The sequence below is a fragment of the Narcine bancroftii genome, chromosome 8 (genome assembly GCF_036971445.1).
Source record: "Narcine bancroftii isolate sNarBan1 chromosome 8, sNarBan1.hap1, whole genome shotgun sequence".
Classification (NCBI taxonomy): Eukaryota; Metazoa; Chordata; class Chondrichthyes; order Torpediniformes; family Narcinidae; genus Narcine; species Narcine bancroftii.
Genome location: NC_091476.1, coordinates 58,720,409 through 58,740,807, shown reverse-complemented (window position 1 = coordinate 58,740,807; position 20,399 = coordinate 58,720,409). Strand labels below are relative to the sequence as shown.

General features: G+C 51.1%; 1 protein-coding gene across 1 annotated transcript in view; it reads right to left on the bottom strand.

Annotated features, from left to right (window-relative positions):
* Nucleotides 1-5,843: 5,843 nt before the first annotated feature.
* Nucleotides 5,844-20,399, bottom strand: part of LOC138740733 (proteolipid protein DM alpha-like) — a 75,736-nt gene continuing 61,180 nt past the window's right edge. The window contains exons 6-7 of the mRNA XM_069893804.1: nucleotides 19,174-19,239; nucleotides 5,844-6,339 (exon numbers count right to left, since the gene is read on the bottom strand). Of these exons, the coding sequence (XP_069749905.1) occupies nucleotides 6,259-6,339; nucleotides 19,174-19,239 (147 nt within the window). The 3' untranslated portion in view covers nucleotides 5,844-6,258. The remainder of the gene's footprint in view (nucleotides 6,340-19,173; nucleotides 19,240-20,399) is intronic.

The window sequence follows — 20,399 nt, the reverse complement described above, 5'->3', positions numbered from 1 at the left end:
TGGGAGCCTCCCTCCTCATGATATTTGGTTCTTGTCCCATCTTGTTTTTCAGACAATCTGCCAGCTGTTTTTTTTTAAACAGCATGAACTTTTCATTCTGATACATTCGGGAACCATTCTATCCATCATGTTCATCCTGGCTCAATGGAACAATCCTGTTCCTCCCTTGATGCTTCCTGTAACCTATTTTCCCCCAATATTACCCCTTGCCTACACACTGGGCTGTAACCCGATTAACACACTGACCCACATGTCTTGAGGACATGGGAGGAAACCAGAGCACCATGACCTGGGGATCTCATGGGGAGAATGTGCAAACTCCATGTGAACAGTGCTGCAGTTTGTCTGGATTGCAGGCAAAGCTGCAGCTTGAATGGGAGTCACTGGGTTGGGGGGAAGAATGGGTTAAAGGGAGCTTCAGGGGAGGAACAGGATTATTCCAATGAGCCAGCATGGACACAATGGGCAGAATGGCCCCTGTGTGGATCATAAGGAAAAGTTCATGCTGTTTAAAAACCAGCCAGCAGATGGTCTAAAAAAACAAGCTGGGACAAGAACCAAGTGTAATGAGGAGGGTGGATCCTGGTTAATATGCCCTCTCTGGCTGGTTTTAGAGCCTAGGCGTTGCCTGTACATCCAACAACAGTTTGTAGGAAGTATGAGCCATCGTTTGCATTCTGGAGGGGAGCCTCACAAAGGTGAGAGGCTGCTGCAGGGCTCTGATCTGCAGGGCAGTGTCCCCAAGCCAGTAGATTGAATTTGTGAGATACAGCCTCCATGCCCCTGTCCTGCAGTCCTTGGGGATCTGTCCCTACTGGCAGGCTGAAAGCCACCCACCCTCCTCCACCCCAGAGAGCAGCAGGTCTCTGCTCACTGGCACTGCCATGGGACAGACACCACCACCAAAACCTCCACCACAGATTACACAGGTCTGGTCCAATTCCTTGCCCCATTCCTTGGTACCCCCTGCTGAGATGTGTTGTGTGGGGGCGTGTGAAGAAGCTCCTTCATAGAACATTACAGCATAGTGCAGGCCCTTCAGCCCTCAATGTTGTGCCAACCCATATATTCCTTAAAATTTATTAAACCCTCCATACCCCTTAACCTTCTATCCGTGTGTCTGTCTAAATGCCCCTAATGTTACAACCTCCACCACCACCCCTGGCAAAGCATTCCAGGCACCCACAGTCTCTGTGTAAAAAAAAATCTTACGCCTGATATCGCCCCTAAACTTCACTCCCTTCACTGGTGTTTGCGACTCCCACCCTAGGGAAAAGCCACTGCGTCTCCACCCTACTGATTGTGTTCCTTGCTTAACCACCAAACGCATTGTCTCGTCTTCATTCCAATGCTTAAGGTGGTGCTGCGGATGGTGGGAGACAGGGAGAAAGGGAAGCTTCCTGTGCTCTTAGTCCAGATTCCAGAACCCAAAGATTTGGAGGACCTGCCCAAATCCCAAAACCTTGCTTTCTCGTCTGGGATCCCTGTCTGAACTTCAGGACATGCATGCTCAATTCTCCCCCATCCATGGCCTTTCTCTGATCTAGGCTCAGGAGATCAGCCCAGAATTTCCTCTCTTCACCAGCAGTTCCACACTGCCAGACCAATAGCCTTGAGGAGGGGTCTTCTCAGAGGACGCGCCATGGAGGGTGCGCCAGATTCAGCAGCATCAGAGGTCACGTGGGAGCAGAGATGACAGCAAGTGGCCGAACTCAGCACCTGTAATCTCACTGACAGGGAGAGAATTCAGACTGCTCGTGGGGTGGGAGGAATGTCCCCTTGAGGGGGTGAGATATGAGGAATGTCTCGTTGTAAAGATGACAGCACTGCGGACGTGCAGGGAGTGAGGGAGCAGAGATGCACACTCCCGCAGGGTCCAGCCATCAAGTCCATTGTCATCGTCTCCACATGGGTTTTGAACGGCCCATTGAGGGAGATAACGGGGTTTTTATTTGAAATCCCACAATTGCAGGTCTTCATCCAAGATGGTGGTGCCTATTAATGAGCAGCAGCTACGAGGGGTTGCAGACTCGGGGAGGACTGGAGCAGGGCACCCAAGGACAGGAAGATCACCCCCAATCCGTCTGAGAAGAAGAAGTGGAGGAGACGACCCACAGGGACGGTGACCATGGCGGCGAACCAGTGAGAGGGTTCTGCAGCTGAGGGGCCTATGCATGCGGTTGGCTGCTGGCGACCTGAGGCAAGGAACCCGTGAAAGCCATGGGATACTGGAGACTGCTGTTGGGAGACTCACGCCAATCTGCAGATGGCTGGAAACTGGCTCGAACTGGCTGAAGGGGCACTAGGTATCAGAACCAGGATATGAGGAGGTGCTGAGGGGTCTGAACGGACCCTGACCATGTTGGAGGTTCAGATCTAGAGCTCAGGTCACCTGTGGTTTGGACTGGACTCTGTGTAGCTGAGGGGGCTGCGGAAGCTCTGGAGGCGAATCTACAGACACTTGGTGACTCTGGGGGGACTCTCTTTTGCTTCTCTCCATCTCTCTCTGACAATAAATCTGACTGTAAGAGGCATTTAGGTAATTCCTGCCGGTGGTGAATCTGTCTGCCCTGCAGCAGGCAAAAAGAAATTTCATGTAATACGACACCTTGTTTTATTACTATGATAATAAATTGAATCTTGGGGCAGGAGGGATGTCCCGCTGAGGGTGTGGGGTGGGATAAAGTCCCCCTGAGGGGGTGGGGTGAGAGAAAGTTCCCCTGAGGGGGTGGGGAATGTCACACCCCTGATGACCAGGCACAGCGAAGGAAAATCATTTTGTTGAGCACCTCGGATCTGTCCACCACAATAAACTGAGACCACCACAAATTGGAAGAACAACACCCATCTGGGCACCCTCCAACCAGATAGAATGAACATCAACTTCTCTGGTTTCTGTTAAACCTTTCTTCCCCCTGCCACCTTTCCCCCAGTTCAGTCTCTCTCTTTCCTCCCCCCCCACCCCCCCATCGTCTCCTTTCACAGAGCCAAAATCAGTTCTCACCTCTCCTCTGATCATATCCTTTTGTTGGCCTGGACTCCTCCCCTTCCCATTCTTCAGTCTTTATTCATTATTTATTAGCATGAACATGTCATAAAATTCATTGTTTTGCACCAGCACCTCAGTGCATATATAAACCACCTTAGAAAATAAATAAAATAGTGCAAGTAAAAGACAATGTCAGGCAGTGTGTTTGGTTCATTGATTATTCAGGAATCTGATGGCAGCGGGGAAGAAGCTGTCCTTGCGCCACTGAGTGCTCCTTTTTAGGCTCCTGTATACTTTTCCCAATGGTAGAAGAGTGAAGAGGGCCTGGCCTGGGTGGTGGGGAATTTGAAGATAGAGGCTGCTTTTATAAGACACCACATCATGTAGATGTCCTTGATAGAGTGAAGCTGTTATGTCACAGGCCGAGTAAACAACCGTCTGAAGTTTATTCCTGTCTTTAGGGTTGGCACCTCCGTACCAGGCAGTGATGCAAACCAGCAAGAGTGCTCTCCATATTTAACTAGTAAACCCTAGACAAGATTAACGAACCCTGCAGATGAAGGGACTGTAGCCCTGAGAGTCGGGAAGGTGTGAATGGGGACAAGGGCTAGGATGTGAATAAGGACAATGGGAATAATGGCATAAGAAGACACCGACAGGATACCCCCTGGTCCTCCAAGTATACTGAAACTGCACGTAGGCAGGAAGGATTGCCTCTGCCAAACCCATCCAGGGGGCAGAAGAATGTAAGGGGGAGGGTATTCTGATACTGAAATTTTCTGTATAAAAGTTGGGTGAGCCCCAGTGTATGTGTGTATTCCCAGGGTATGGGGAAGCACCCAACTTTGCATTGTTGCTGTAATAAATGTTCTTTGTCCTCAATTTTTGTCTCGAGCAATTTCTTTAAAGGTACTTCTATTTCTAACAAAGACATATCGAATCTCCTCAGACACCTCACACAGTTTAACAGCTGGCGAGCCTTCTTCGTGATTGCATCAATGTGGAGGCTTCAGGACAGATCCTCAGAGATGTTGGCACCCAGGAATTTGAAGTTCCTGACCCTCTCCACTTCTGACAGCTGATGCTTTCCTGACATCTTTGCTTATACCTTGAAGAAGGGCTCAGGCTCGAAGTGCCAGTAATATATCTTTACTTCCTATGGACACTGCATGACTGGCTGCGATCCTCCAGCATCTTGGAACACTCCCAGGATTCAGACTAAAGGTCTCTCCTCAGCAGAGATTAGTTTGGGAATAAGGAAGTGGCAGAGAGAAAGCCACAGGTGTTGTGTACCTGTGTTCCCTAAAGCAGATCATTAAAAATATATACATTTTGGAGAATGTGGAGCCCAAAACAAAATTAGTATTGAAGTAATTAATGGGTAGTGAAAAGCAATACATTCCAGAACCAGGTAACCTGAACTTCAAGCCGTTGTAAAAGGTGGCTGTAGAGACAATGGATTGAAATCCCAGAAACTCTGGAATGTCCCCCACAGGTTGGAAGGAGGCAACTCTATTCGATGGCAGAGATAGATAACTTCAGTTGGGAAAACTAAAAAAGTCACACTACTAAAAAATAATCAATAATTTTAAGCAATAAACAGTGATTTATATTCATGCTGAATATCTCAGCATGAACAAAGGATTGGCTAACAGTCAGATTATTAGGTTATTTCCACATTGAGGGCTTTATCTAAGGAGGTATGACACAGATGTGGCCTCTGGCATTTGCTGTGGTTTAGATGTTGAGACAAATCTGTAAAATTCCCACAAAACTGTGGATGCTGGAGATCTGATGTACCTGGAATGTTTAGGCTTGAAGCAAATGTTTTTTCATCAGAAAGCTTGTGAATCCAGAAGGTTAGGTTGGTAATATGTAGAAGGATATGGGCCAATGGTAGATAACTTGCTGGCATGAACAAGATAGGCCAAAGGGCCTGTTACCTGATATAAAATTCTGAGACTCATATTTGGACCAGGTATCCAAGCTTGCTGATGAGATTTACAAGTAACTGTGCACTGGTGTGGGTTTCAAGGAGGATGAAGAATGGTTTCATGAGGTATGAACAGGCTAAATGAAGGGGGGTGGGGGAGTGGGGGGAACAAGCTGAATGGAATGCCAGGTTGGAAAATACAAGGACATGCAATTTGGGAGACATTTCCTCTAATAGTAAGATGGAAAAGTCCCTTGGACAGCTGTGGACGAAATGAGAGTTTACCAACGCACCTGTTCAGTTGGCCTTTATTGCAAGAGGATTTGAACAACATCAGAGGTATCTCGACTTCGGATGAGACAAGAGCACCGTGAACCCAGTCTGCTCCCCCTCTGCAAGGAAGGATGTAATTACAGTATGGGCAGCAATTCCTGGGTGAGGGTGGGGACGGTCCCAAGGTGAGATTAAGCAGACTGAGCCTCTATTCTTCAGGTGTTAGAAGGATGGGAGGGGTGGGGGGGGGGAGCAGGTCTCATTGATCCACACAATCTCCCAACTGTGTGGATGCAGCAAAAGTGCATTTGCTGGGTGGGTGCTAGAAACCGAGAGACGAGTCCCAGAATAAGAGGTAGAGGAAGGGGACTGTTAATGATCACTGGGCATAATCAAAACAGCAACAAATCTTTAGATATCAAGGGATATGAGGTCAGTGCAGGAACGCGGTGACCAGCTAATGATCGGCCAATATGTTATTGAAAGCGAGAGCTGACACCAGGGGCAGAATTGCATACTCCTGTTTCTGCTGCATGTATATTGACCCAAACCAGACTACAGAACCACACCCCTTCCCTCCAGCTGCCAGTGGGTGACTGGTGGACTGTTAACTTGGGTAGCGCCACAAACTCACAACACCCTCATCAGTACGGGTGGCTGACAGTTTTATTTCCACTGTTTTAAAGTCATGCAGAGTCTGGTGACAAGCCCTGGGCACATGAGAAAACAAAATCCACCACTATCTGCGCAAAGACAGATTTAACAACAACTAGCTCCAATGCCAGATTCTGCTGACATTTTTGGCTCTACATTGAAAAAATGTTATATCGCACAAGCTGTTTTAATACTAGACCAGCAGTTAGAAGTGCTCCGTGTATTAGATGTGTATTCTCTAGGCAACGCTCCATTTATGTGGAGGTCACAGGGGAGGTTCAAGTTCCTCAACAGCTGTTCCCTAGGAGTCAGAGGCTAGGAAGGACCTTCAGACACTCCATGGTCTCCCTGGATATGGTCATGCATAAGAGGCAGAGGAGTGGGAGGTTGAGGTGTGGCAGCAAGAAGGTCAAAACTTAGTGCAGCAGTTATCTCGGCTCATAAACTTCAGAACAGCATAGTTGTAGGTCGAGGACATCATATAGGTCATCTGGGGAAGGGAGAGGTCAGTGGGGAAGGGTGAAGTTAGTGGGGAAGGAAGAGGATAGTGGGGAAGGGAGAGGTCAGTGGGGAAGGGAGAGGTCAGTGGGGAAGGGAGGGGTCATTGGGGAAGGAAGAGGTCAATGGGGAAGGGAAGGGTCAGTGGGGAAGGAAGGGGTTAATGGGGAAGGGAGAGGTCAGTGGGGAAGGGTGAGGTCAGTGGGGAAGGAAGAGGTAAGTGGGGAAGGGGAGGGTCAGTGGGGAAGGGTGAGGTCAGTGGGGAAGGGAAGGGTCAGTGGGGATGGGAGAGGACAGTGGGAAGGGAAGGGTCAGTGGGGAAAGAGGGGTCAGAAGGGAAGGGTGAGGTCAGTGGGGAAGGGAGAGAGTGGTGAAGGGAGAGGTCAGTGGTGAAGGGAGAGTGGGAGGAAAAGAAAAAGCATTGAAGTTATTCAGTTTATGCAATAAAATGCAACTCACACAACAGTGAGCACAGAATCAGGCCCTTTGGTCCAATCTGTGCATACTATCCCCATTGGTTCATAGCCCTCTGTTCTGTGGTCATTCCAGCATTTGTCCTGATACCTTCTATCCCTCCCCCTGCCCCTCTGACCTAGTTTATTCCTGAATCCAAACTCCCCTGGGAGAAAAGGCTCTTCCCTGCCTCCCCTTGAAACTTCTCGCACCTCTCATCAGCACCTGTGCCTCCTGGTCAAGTTGAAGTGGTGTGTATGGACAAGTGGGATTCGTGGACATGGTGGGCCTGCGTCTGTCCCAGAATGCCCTCACCATTGATATGTCAACCTTCCCTGCTCTGGTTAATGAAGGGTCAGCACCTCAGCAGCCTGATTCATCATCATTTGCGCAACCCCCATCAGCATCCTTGTGCAGCACCACCTTTCTGCCTCTCAATGCTTCCCACACCCAGTGTCTGATTGGGCCATGAGAAGCATCGAGGAGCTGAGGCCCTTTTTCAGCTCATCACTTACCACTTATTTGGATTCCATTCTATCTGCCACTGCTCTCCTATATTTTACCAGCTGATCAATAACTCTCCAGGGCCAGATATTCTCACCGTCCACCAGATACCCCACCTCACATTGTATTTAATTTGGAGATACAGCATGGTAACAGGCCCCTCCAGCCTGCACCATCCAAAGACTCCCATGTGACCAATTAACTCTCTAACCTCATATGTCTTTGAAGGGTGGGAGGAAGACAAAGTGCCTGGTGGATTCACACGCAGAGAGAATGTGCAAACCCTTGACAGACAGCGGCAAATTTGAACCCAGACCACTGGCACTGTAATCACACTGTGCTAACTCTCTGTGGGTTCTCTGTGCTATCTGGATTGCAGTGTTATCTGCATTCACCAGCTGTCCATCAGCCCAGGACACTGCTGGTCAACTCACAAAAAGCAGCTCCCATGGACTTCCCTGTGCCAGCTGTCAAAGAGCAGCAACCAGAAATGCTACGCTAAATCATCTCCTGCAGGCCAAGGAAATGTGACTTGTGGACATGGCCCTGCCGGAGCTGCAGATTTCACCAACACAAACAGAACACAGAACAGTAACAGGCCCTTCCGCTTCGCATGGCTGCACTGACTACATTGCTAATTTTGCCTAATCTGCCTGCTCTTGGCCCATGTCCCTCCAACCCCTCCCTGTCCAAATGCCTGACCAATACCTCTTAAACAGGGCTGTTACACCTGCCTTCCCCAACAACATGATCCAGCCACATGCGTAAGGAAACACTTTGTACCTCTCATCCTATGCCTGTGCTCTCCAGTAGTTGTCATTTACACACTGGGAAAAGATTCTGACTGTCTACCCCCTACATCTAATAACGTTATCAACTTCAATCAGGTTTACATTCAACTTCTGACACTGGGCAAAACAACCCAAGTTTCTCAAACCTCTCCCAATGCTCATACTTCCCAATCTAGACAGCCTCCTGATGAACCCCTTCTCCACCTTCTTTAAAGCTTCCAGGTGGAACGATCAGAATGGCCCATTATATCCAAATGTAGCCGGACTAAACTTCGACTTGTTACATGACCTCCTGAGCTCCATACTCAACACCCTGACCAGCAAGGGCATGCACGTTACTCAATACACAAATATGCAGGAGAAACTCATCAGGTCATGCAGCATCTACCGGAAACAAAGGGTAACCAACGTTTCAGGCCTGGCCCCTTCATTGGGTATAAGCAAAAACAAGCAGATACCTGGATAAAAATGTGGGGGTGGTGGGGGGGGGGGGGGAAGAGGAGAGGAGCACAAGCTAACAGGTACCAAGTCACAGATGGATAATGGTGGAGTGTAGAAGAAGCTGAGAAGTGATGGGGGTAGCTCTCTGATAGAAGAAAGAAGGGGAGGGCATGGTAATCTGAGGCCAGAAGACGGAGGGATAGGGTAAGCAAGAGAAACCGGGGAGGAAGTGCTCCATTTGCATCCACACCTCCTCCCTCACCACGACTCGGGGCCCCAAACAGTCCTTCCCAGTGAAGCAACACTTCATTTGTGAATCTGCATCCAATGCTCCTGTTGTGGCCATAGACTGGCAGATTGCTTCATTGATCATCTTCAATCTGTTCACTGCAATAACCAGTGACTATCCATTTCCATTCCACACTCCAATGCCACACTGACGTCTGTCCACTGCCTCATATTTTCAAATTGAGACAACCCACAAACTGGAGGAATGACAACTTAAATTCCTTCTAACCCAATGGTTCTCAACCTTTTTCTTTCCACTCACATCCCACTTTAAGTATTCCCTATGCCATCGGTGTTCTGTGATTAGTAAGGTGGTATCTCGGCTGCACCATTTCATCAGATTCAAGGATCGACAATGAGATAGACAACAGACTCGCCAAGGCAAATAGCGCCTTTGGAAGACTACACAAAAGAGTCTGGAAAAACAACCAACTGAAAAACCTCACAAAGATAAGCGTATACAGAGCCGTTGTCATACCCACACTCCTGTTCAGCTCCGAATCATGGGTCCTCTACTGGCACCACCTACGGCTCCTAGAACGCTTCCACCAGCGTTGTCTCCGCTCCATCCTCAACATCCATTGGAGCGCTCACACCCCTAACGTCGAGGTACTCGAGATGGCAGAGGTCGACAGCATCGAGTCCACGCTGCTGAAGATCCAGCTGCGCTGGATGGGTCACGTCTCCAGAATGGAGGACCATCGCCTTCCCAAGATCGTATTATATGGCGAGCTCTCCACTGGCCACCGTGACAGAGGTGCACCAAAGAAAAGGTACAAGGACTGCCTAAAGAAATCTCTTGGTGCCTGCCACATTGACCACCGCCAGTGGGCTGATAACGCCTCAAACCGTGCATCTTGGCGCCTCACAGTTTGGCGGGCAGCAGCCTCCTTTGAAGAAGACCGCAGAGCCCACCTCACTGACAAAAGGCAAAGGAGGAAAAACCCAACACCCAACCCCAACCAACCAATTTTCCCTTGCAACCGCTGCAATCGTGTCTGCCTGTCCCGCATCGGACTGGTCAGCCACAAACGAGCCTGCAGCTGACGTGGACTTTTTACCCCCTCCATAAATCTTCGTCCGCGAAGCCAAGCCAAAGAAGAAAGAAATGTTGGTAGAAAGAAAAAAGTTTGAAAACCAGTGGGGAAGGGAGAAGTCAGAGGGGAAGCAATGGGGTCAATGGGGAAGCTATGGGATCAGTGGGAAAGGGAAGGGTCAGTGGTGAATGGAGAAGTCAATGGGGAAGAGAGTCATTGACTCATTATCTGCACGGTTTCATAACTTCAAAGAAAATGGGCCAATGACAATTTTCTCAAACAAAATATTTCAGTTTGAGCAGTGATCCTCAGCCTTCCCTTCCCACCCACAGACCACCTAAAGCAACCCCTTTTAATAATCACAGAACACCGATGGCTCAGGGAATACTTAAAGTGGGATGCGAGTGGGCAGAAAATGGTTGAGAACCAATTTTCTAGGCAAACTCCAACCAAACTGTATTAATATCAACTTCAATTTCTGTGACTTACTCCACTACCCGGGTCGCTTTTCCCACTCCATTCCTTTCCCTCTCAATAAAGAGATCCACTCTGTCCCATTAAGTGGGAAAAGGAGGTCAGTGGAGAAAGGAAGAGTTAGTGGGGAAGCGATGGGGTCAGTTGCGAAGGGCAGGTCAGTAGAGAAGTAATGGGGTCAGTGGGGAAGTGATGAGGTCAGTGGGGAAGGGAAGGGTCACTGAGGAAGTGATGGCATCAGGGGAAGGGAGAGGATAGTGGGGAAGCGATGAAGTCAGTGAGGAAGAGATGGGTCAATGGGAAAGTGATTGGGTCAGTGGAGAAGTGATGGGGTAGGTAGGAAAGGGAGAAGTCACTGAGGAAGGGAAGAGTAAGTGGGGAAGCAATGAGGTCAGTGGGGAAGTGATGGGGTCAGTGAGGAAGGTAGAGGTAAGTGGGAAAGGGAAGGGTCAGTGGAAAAGGGAAGAGTCAGTGGGAAAGGGAGAGGTCAGTAGGGGAGAGGTCAGTGGAGAATCAATGGTGTTAGTGGGAAAGCGATGGGGTTCGTGGAAAAGAAATAGGGTCAGTGGGGAAGGGAGAGGTCAGTGGGGAAGGGAGGGGTCAGTGGAGAAGGGAGGGGTCAGTGGAGAAGGGAGAGGTCAGAGGGGGTGAGGGGTCAGTGTGGAGGGAGGGAACAGTGGGGAAGGGAGGGGTCAGTGGGAAAGGGAAGGGTCAGTGGGGGAAGGGAGTGGTCAGTGGGGAAGGGAGAGGATAGTGGGGAGGGTAGGGGTCAGTGGGTAAGGGAAGGGTCAGTGGTGAAGGGTCAGTGGGGAAGGGAGGGGTCAGTGCAGAGGGAAGGGTCAGTGGGAAGGGGAGGGATATGTGAGGAAGCGATAGGGTCAGAGGGGAAATTATGGGATCAGTGGGAAAGGGAAGGGTCAGTGGGGAAGGGAGATGTGAGTGCGGAAGGGAGAGGTCAGTGGGGAATCAATGGGGTCAGTGGGGAACTGATGGGGTTAGTGTGGAAGTGATGGGGTCAGTGGGGAAGCAATGGGGTCAGTAGGGAAGCGATGGGGTCAATGGGAAAGGGAGAGGTCAGTTGAGAATCAGTGGGGTTAATGAGGAAGTGATGGGTTTAGTAGACAAGTGCAGTGGTCATTGGGGAAGGGAAGGGTCAGTGAGAAAAAGAGGGGTCAGTGGGGAACAGAAAGGTCAGTGTAAATGGAGAGGCGATAGGGTTAGTGGGAATTGATTGGGTCATTGGTTAAGGGAGAGTTCAGTGGGGAAGGGAGGGGTCAGTGGGGAAGGAAGAGCTCAGTGGTGAGTGTCAGTGTGGAAGGGAGAGGTCTGTGAGGAAGGGAGGGATCAGTGGGGAAGGGAGAGGTCAGTAGGGAAGGGAAGGGTCAGTGGAGAAGGAAGGGTTAGGTGGGGAAGGGAGAGGTAAGTGGGACAGGGTGTGGTCAGTGGGTATGGGAGAGGTCAGTGGGGAAGGGAGAGGTTAGGGAGGGGATAGTGAGGAAGGGAAGGTCAGTGGTGAATGGAGAGGTAAGTGGGGAAGGGAGAGGTTAATGGGGAAGAGAGGGGTCAGTGGGGAAGGGTGATGTCAGTTGGGAAGGGAGGGGTCAGTATAGAGGCAGGGGTTACTTGGGAGGGGAGGGATCATTGGGGAAGGGAAGGGTCAGTGGGGAAGCGATGGGGTCACTGGGGAAGTGATGAGGTCAGTGGGAAGGGAAGGGTAACTGAAGAAGTGAAGGTGTCAGGGGAAGGGAGAGGATAGTGGGGAAGTGATGCAGTCAGTGGAATAGAGATGGGTCAGTGGGAAAGTGATTGGGTCAGTGGTGAAGTGATGGAGTAGGTAGGAAAGAGAGAAGTCACTAAGGAAGGGTAGGGTAAGTGGGGAAGCAATGGGATCTGTGGGGAAGTGATGGGGTCAGTGGGTAAGCGATGGGGTCAGTGGGTAAGGGAGAGGTGAATGGGGAAGGGAGAGGTCAGTGGGGAAACAATGGAGTCAATGGGGAACCGATGGAGTAGTGTGAAAGCGATGGAGTCAGTGAGGAAGCAATGGTGTCAGTAGGGAAGTGAGTTGTCAGTGGGGAAAGGAGGGGACTGTGGTGAAGGGAGAGGTCAGAGGAGCAGGGAAGTGTCAGTGATGAATGGAGAGGTCAGTGGGGAAGGGAGAGGTTAGTGGGGAAGGGAGGGTTCAGTGGGGAAGAGAGAGGTCCGTGAGGAAGGGAGGGGTCAGTGGGGAAGGGAGAGTTCATTGGGGAGGGGAGGGATCAGTGTGGAAGGGAAGGGTCAGTGGGGAAGAGATGGGGTCAGTGGGGAACTGATGGTGTTAGTGTGGAAATAATGGGGTCAGTAGGGAAGCGATGGGCTCAATGGGAAAAGGAAGGGTCAGTAGAGAATGGAGAGGTCAGTGAGGAAGGGAAAGGTCAGTGGAGAATCAATGGGGTTAATGGGGAAGTGATGGGGTTAGTGGAAAAGTGCAGTGGTCAGTGGGGAAGGGAGGGGTCATTGGGTAAGTGAGTGGTAAGTGGTCAGTGGGGAAGGGAAAGTTCAGTGGGGAAAGGAGGTGTCATTGGTGAATTCAAAGGTCAGTGAGGAATAAAGGGTCAGTGGGAAGGGTGGGGTCAGTAGGGAAGGGAAGGATAATTGGGGAAGCGATGAGGTCAGTGGGGGAGTGCATTGGTCAATTTGAAAGGGAGGTCAGTGTGGAGTGGAGAGGTCATTGGGAAAGGAATGGTCAGTGGGGAATGGAGAGGTCATTTGGGAAGAGATGGGGTCAGTGGGGAAGGGTAGGGTCAGTGAGGAAGGGAGTAGTCAGTTCGGAAGCGATTGGGTCACTTGGGAAGAGATCTGTTCAGTGGGGAAGGGTAGGGTCAGTGAGGAAGGGAGTAGTCAGTTGTGAAGCGATGGGGTCAGTGGAAAAGAGAGAGGTCACTAAAGAAGGGAAGGGCCAGTGGGGAAGCGATTGGCTTAGTGAGGAAGAAATGGAGTCAGTGAGGATGGTAGAGATCAGTGGGAAAGGGAAGGGTCAGTGGGGACGGGTGAGTCAGGGGGAAGCCATGGGGTCAGTTCGGAAGCAATTGGTTCAGTTGGAAAGTGATGGGGTCAGTGGGAAAGGGAAGATTCAGTGGGGAAGGGAGAGTTTAGTGTGGAAGGGAGATATCACTGGGAAAGGGAGAAGTCCATGGGAAAGGCATGGGGTCAGTGGGGAAGCAATGGGGTAAGTGGGAAAGTGATGGGGTCAGTGGGGAAGGGAAGGGTCAGTGAGGAAGGGAGAGGTTATTGTGGAAGGGAGACATCAGTGGGGAAGGGAGAGGTCAGTGGGGAAGGCAGGGGTCAGCGAGGAAGCAATGCAGTCAGTCGGGAAGTGAGGTGTCAGTGGGGAAGGGAAGAGACAGAGAGGAAGCAATGGCGTCAGTAGGGAAGCGGTTAGTTCAATGTGGAAGTGATGGGATCATTGGGAAAGGGAAGGGTCAGTGGTGAAAGGAGAAGTCAGTTTGGAAGAGAGGGGTCTGTGAGGAAGGGAAGGATCAGTGGGGAAGGGAGAGGTCAGTTGGGAAGCGATGGGATCAGTGGGGAAGGAATAGGTTAGTGGGGAAGGGAGAGGTCAGTGGGGAAGGATAGGAACAGTGGAGAAGGAAGGGTTAGGTGGGGAAGGGAGAGGTAAGTGGGACAGGGTGTGGTCAGTGGAGAAGGGAGAGGTTAGGGAGGGGATAGTGGAGAAGGGAAGGGTCAGTGGTGAATGGAGAGGTCAGTGGGAAAGGGAGAGTTTAGTGGGGAAGAGAGGGGTCAGTGGTGAGGGAAGGGATCAGTGGGGACGGGAAGGGTCAGTGGGGAAGTGATGGGGTCAGTGGGTAAGTGACAGGATAAGTGGGAAAGGCAAGGGTCAATGCGGAAGGGAGAGGTCAATGTGGAAGCAAAATGTCAGTGAAAAAGCAATGGGGTCATTGGCGAAGTGATGGGGTCAGTGGGGAAGTGATGGCATCAGTGGGGAAATGATAAGTTCAGTGGGGAAGCGATGGGATCAGTGGAAAGGGAAGGTTCAGTGGTGAAGGGACAGGTCAGTGTGGAAGTGAAATGTCAGTGGGGAAGGGAGAGGTCAGTGGTGAAGTGTCAGTGTGGAAGGGAGAAGTCTGTGAGGAAGGGAGGGGTCAGTGTGGAAGGGAGTGGTTAGTGTGGAAGAGATGGGGTCAGTGGGGAAGGGTAGGGTCAGTGAGGAAGGCAGTGGTCAGTTGGGAAATAATTGGGTCATTGGGGAAGGGAGGGGACAGTGGGGAAGCAATGGCATCAGTGGTTAATGGAGAGGTCAGTGGGGAAGTGAGAGGTTAGTGGGGAAGAGAGGCATCCTTGGGTAAGTGAGTGGTAAGTGGGGCAGGGAATGTTCAGTGGGGAAAGGAGGTGTCAGTGGTGAATTCAAAGGTCAGTGAGGAATAAAGGGTCAGTGGGAAGGGAGGGGTCAGTAGGGAAGGGAAGAATAATTGGGGAAGCGATGAGGTCAGTGGGGGAGTGCATTTGGTCAATTTGAAAGGGAGGTCAGTGTGGAGTGGAGAGGTCATTGGGAAAGGAACGGTCAGTGTGGAATGGAGAGGTCATTTGGGAAGAGATGGGGTCAGTGGGGAAGGGTAGGGTCAGTGAGGAAAGGAGTAGTCAGTTGGGAAGTGATTGGGTCAGTGGGGAAGTGATGGGGTCAGTGTAGAGGCAATGGGGTCAGTGGGAAAGAGAGAGGTCACCAAAGAAGGGAAGGGCCAGTGGGGAAGTGAGGAAGAAATGGGGTCAGTGAGGATGGTAGAGATCAGTGGGATAGGGAAGGGTGAGTGGGGAGGGGTGAGGTCAGGGGGAAGCCATGCGGTCAGTGGGAAAGTGATGGGGTCAGTGGGGAGGGAAAGGTCAGTGAGGAAGGGAGAGGTTAATGTGGAAGGGTGACATCAGTGGGGAAGGGAGAGGTCAATGGAGAAGGCAGGGGTCAGTGAGGAAGCAATGGGGTCAGTCGGGAAGTAAGGTGTCAGTGGGGAAGGGAGCGACAGTGAGGAAGCAATGGTGTCAGTGGGGAAACGGTTAGTTCAATGTAGAAGCGATGGGATCATTGGGAAAGGGAAGGGTCAGTGGTGAAGAGAGAGGTCAGTGGGGAAGGGAGAGGTTAGTGGGTAAGGGAGGGTTCAGTGGGGAAGGGAAGGGACAGTGGTGAATGGTGAGGTCAGTGGGGAAGGGAGAAGTTAGTGGGTAAGAGAGGGGTCAGTGGGGAAGGGAGTTGTCATTGGGGAATCAATGGGGTCAGTGTGAAAGTGATGTGGTTAGTGGGAAAGTAATTGGTTCAATGGGTTAGGGAGAGGTCAGTGGGGAAGTGAAGGGTGAATAGGGAAGGGATAGTTCAGTGAGGAAGGAAGGGGTCAGTGGGAAAGGGAGGGGTTAGTGGGGAAGGGAGTGGTCCAAGGGGAAGGGAGGGAATAGTGGGGAAGGGTGGTGTCAGTGGGGAAGCAATGGGGTCAGTGGGGAAGCGATGGTGTTTGTGGAGAATCAATGGGGTCAGTGGGGAAGCGATGGAGTCAGTGGGAAAGGGATGTGTCAATGGGGAAGGGAGAGGTCAGTGTGAAAGGGAGAGGTCAGTAGGGAAGGGAGAGGTCATTGGGGTGTCAATGGGGTCAGTGGGAAGCAATTTGGTTGGTGGGAAAGCAGTTGGTTCAATGGATTAGGGAAAGATCAGTGGGGAAAGGAGAGGGCAGTGGGGAAGGGAGAGGTCATTGGGGAAGTAATGTGGTTAGTGGGAAAATGATGTGAGAGTCAATGGGTAAGGAAGAGGTCAGAGGGGAAGAGAGGGGTGAGTAGGGAAGGGATAGGTCAGTGAGGAAGGGAGGGGTCAGTGGGAAAGGGAGGGGTCAGTGGGAAATGGAGGTCCAAGGGGAACGGAAGGAACCATGGGGAAGGGTAGGGTCAGTGGGCAAGCAATGGTGTCAGTGTGGGAAGCGATGGTGTTCATGGAGAATCAATGGGGTCAGTGGGGAAGCGATGGGGTCAGTGGGAATGGGAAGGGTCAGAGGGGAATAGAGAGGTTATTATGGAAGGAAGAGTCCAGTGTGGAAGGGAGAGGTCAGTGGGGAAGGGGGGGGGGGTCAGTAGGGAAATGAGAGGTCAATGAGGAAGGGAGGTATCAGTGGGGAAGGGAAAGGTCAGTGGTGAAGGGATAGTTCAGTGGGGAAGGCAGAGATCAGTGGAAAAGCATGACAGTGGGGAAGGCAGAAGTCAGTGTGGAATAATGTGGTCAGTTGAGAAGGTCGGGGACAGTGGGGAAGGGAGGGGACAGTGGGGAAGGGAGGGATCAGAGGGGAAGGGAGAGGTCAGTGGGGAAGGAAGGCATCAGTGGGGAAGGAAGGGGACAGTGGGGAAGGGAGGGATCAGTGGGGAATGGAGAGGTTAGTTGGGAAGATATGGGGTAAATGGGGAAGGAAGGGGTCAGTGGGGAAGGGAGGCATCACTGGGTAAGGGAGTTGTCAGTTGGGATGCGATTGGTTCAGTGGGGAAGTGATGGGGTCAGTGGGGTGGCGATAAGGTCAGTGGGGCAGAGATTGGTCACTGAGGAAGGGAAGGGTCAGTGGGAAAGCTATGAGGTTAGTGAGGATGCAATGGGGTCAGTGAGGATGGTAGAGATCGGTGGGAAGGGTCAGGGAAGGGAACATTCAGTAGGGAAGGGAGTGGTCAGTGGGGAATAAAGGGGTCAGTGGATAAAGGTGGGATCAGTGGGGGAGTGAGAGGTCAGTTAGGTAGAGATTGGGTGAGTGGGAATGGGAGATGTCAGTGGAGAGGGGATAGGTCAGTGGCAGAAGGGACGGGTCACTGGGGAGGGTGAGGTCAGTTGGGAAGCGATGGGGTCAGTGGGAAAAGGAAGTTTCAGTGGGGAAGGGAGTTGTCAGTGGGGAAGGGAGAGGTCAGTCGGGAATCAATGGGGTCAGTGGGGAAGTGATGAGGTCAGTTGGGATATGAAGCGTAAGTGTGAAAGTCAGAGATCAGTGGGGTAGGCAGAGGTAAGTGGGGAAGTTAAGGATCAGTGGGAAGGGAGGGTTCACTGGCGAAGGGAGAGGTCAGTGGGGAAGGAAGATGTCAGTGGGGAATCAATGTGATCAGTGGAGAAGCAATTGGGTTTGTGGGAAATTGATGGGGTGAGTGGGGAAGGGAGAGTTCAGTGGGGAAGTGAGTGGTCAGTGGGGTAAGGAGTTTTCAGAAGAGAAGGGAACATTCAGTAGGGAAGGGAGGGGTCAGTGGGGAAGGCAGAGGTCACTGGGGAATAAAGGGTTTCAGTGGAGAAAGGTAGGATCAGTGGGGAAGTGAGAGGTCAGTTAGGTAGAGATGGGGTCAGTGGGGAAGGGAAATGTCAGTGGAGAGGAGATAGGAAGGGATGGGTCAGTAGGGAGGGTGAGGTCAGTTGGGAAGTGATTAGGTCAGTGGGGAATTGATGTGGTCAGTGGGGAGGCGATGGAGTTAGTGGGGAAGCAATGGGGACAGTGGTAAAGGGAAGTTTCAGTGGGGAATGGAGATGTCAGTGGGGAAGGGAGAGGTCAGTGGTGAATCAATGGGGTCATTGGGAATGGTAAGGTTCAGTGAGGAAGGGAGATGTCAGTGGGGAAGGGAAAGTTCATTGGGGAATCAATGGGGTCTGGGGAAGGGAGGAATCATTGGGGAAGGGAGAGGTCAGTTGGAATGCGATTGGGTCAGTGGGGAAGTAATGGGGTCAGTGGGGAAGCGATGGGATCAGTGGGAATGGGAAGGTTCGGTGGGGAAGGGAGAGGTCAGTGGTGAAGGGAGAGGTCATTGGGAGTCAGTGAGGATGGTAGAGATCAGTGGGAAATGGAAGGGTCAGTGAGGAAGCGATGGGGTCAGTGGGGAAGCGATGGGGTCAGTGGGGAAGCGATGGGATCAGTGGGAATGGGAAGGTTCGGTGGGGAAGGGAGAGGTCAGTGGTGAAGGGAGAGGTTATTGGGGAATCAATGGGGTCAGTAGGGAAGCGATGTGGTTAGTGGGAAAACGATTAGTTCAATGGGTTAGGGAGAGGTCAGTGGGGAAGTGAGATGACAATGAGGAAGGGAGGGGTCGGTAGCGAAGGGAGAGGTCAGTGATGAAGGGAGGTGTCAGTGGGGAATGGATCGATCATTGGGGGAGAGTTCAGTCGGGATGGGAGGGGACAGTGGGGAAGGGAGGAGACAATGGGGAAGGGAGGGAAGCAATGGGGTCAGTAGGGAAATGATGAGGTCAGTGGGGAAGCGATGGGATCAATGGGAATGGGAAGGGACAGTTGGCAAGGGAGAGGTCAGTGTGGATGTGAGAGGTCAGTGGGGAAGGGAGGATTCAGTGGGGAAGGAATGGTCAGTGGGGAAGCGATGAAGTTAACGTGGATGGGGTCAGTGGAGGAGAGATGGGGTCAGTGAAGAAGGGAGAAGTCAGAGGGGAAGGGAAGGATCTGTGGAGAGGGGAGAGGTCAGTGTGGAAGGGAGGGTTCAGTTGGGAAGGGAGTGATCAGTGTGGAAGGGAGAGGTCAGTTGAGAAGCGATGGGGTCAGTGGGGAAGGGAAGGGTCAGTTGGGAAGTGATGGAGTCAGTGGGGATGTAGAGGTCTGCAGTTACTTTCTCATCTACCCTCCCTCCTGTATCCTCTTACCTTTGGTCCTCCCCTTACAACCTCTGGACCCGTGCTCCCCAATTACACCCAGTTGACCTATGACCCCAGTACATTTTTTAAAGTTGCCTCCTCCTGTTCCTCTTTTCCTTGTTTGATGATGGCTTCAGTTGTATGCCCAGACTCAACCTTTCCACATCCATGGGAAGCTGAGCACTGCAGCTCCCAGTCATCCTCATCTTTGCAACTTACCAATGCAATAGCTGTTGCTGCAGCTCCTGCAAATGTGGCGATGAACAAGTAATAGGTCAGCTCCAACTGCAGCCAAACATAGAGAGACGGCTTAAGGCATGTCATTATAGAGCAATTCTCAGGGGATATACAAGGGTCACAGTTCAGTTAGACCTTCTCTTCCACTCACACCTTGGCAACAGAGATTTGAAATCTCCCTCCATCCACTCGAATGTATATGTCATGCACGTGGGTGGGACAAATAATCAGGCAGATTATTTTCTAAATGGGCAGAAACTGGAAAATTCCCAGATCCAAAGGGATTTGCGATCCTCAAGATTGATATCGAAGGTATCAGTAGTGGGCAAAATGATGGAATCCATTATTAAGGATGTAATAGCGGAGCATATGACTAGCAGAGAAGGAAACGGACGGAGTCAACATGGATTTACAAAAGGTAAATCGTGCTTGACAAATCTATTGGAATTCTTTGAGATGGTGACAGGTAAAATAGATGGGGGAGAGCCAGTGGATGTGGTGTACCTGGACTTCCAAAAGGCCTTCGATAAGGTCCCACATAAACGACTGGCTTCCAAAATCAAGGCTAATGGGATTGGGGGCAAAGTATTGATGTGGATTGAGAACTGGCTGGCAGGTGGAAGACAGAGAGTTGGGATAAATGGCTTGTTTTCTGAGTGGCAGACAGTGACCAGTGGGGTACCACAGGGATCTGTACTGGGACCCCAGCTGTTCACAATTTACATTAATGATCTGGATGAGGGGATTGGATGTAATATCTCTAAATTTGCAGATGACACTAAGCTAGGAGGGGTTGTGTGCACGGAAGAAGGGGTCAGGAAGCTCCAGTGTGATTTGGATAAATTGAGGGACTGGGCAGATACATGGCAAATGCACGACAATGTGGATAAATGTGAGGTTATCCACTTTGGTCATACAAACCAGAGGGCAGATTACTATTTGAATGGCAATAGATTAAGAGATGGGGAAGTGCAGAGAGACCTAGGGGTACTTGTACATCAGTCTCTGAAGGCGAGCATGCAGGTACAGCAGGCGGTTAAAAAGGCAAATGGTATGTTGGCCTACATATCAAGAGGGTTTGAGTATAGGAACAAGGATACCCTACTGCAGCTGTACAGGGCCTTGATGAGACCACACCTGGAGTATTGTGTGCAGTTTTGGTCACCTTATCTAAGGAAGGATGTTCTTGCAATGGAGGGAGTGCAGAG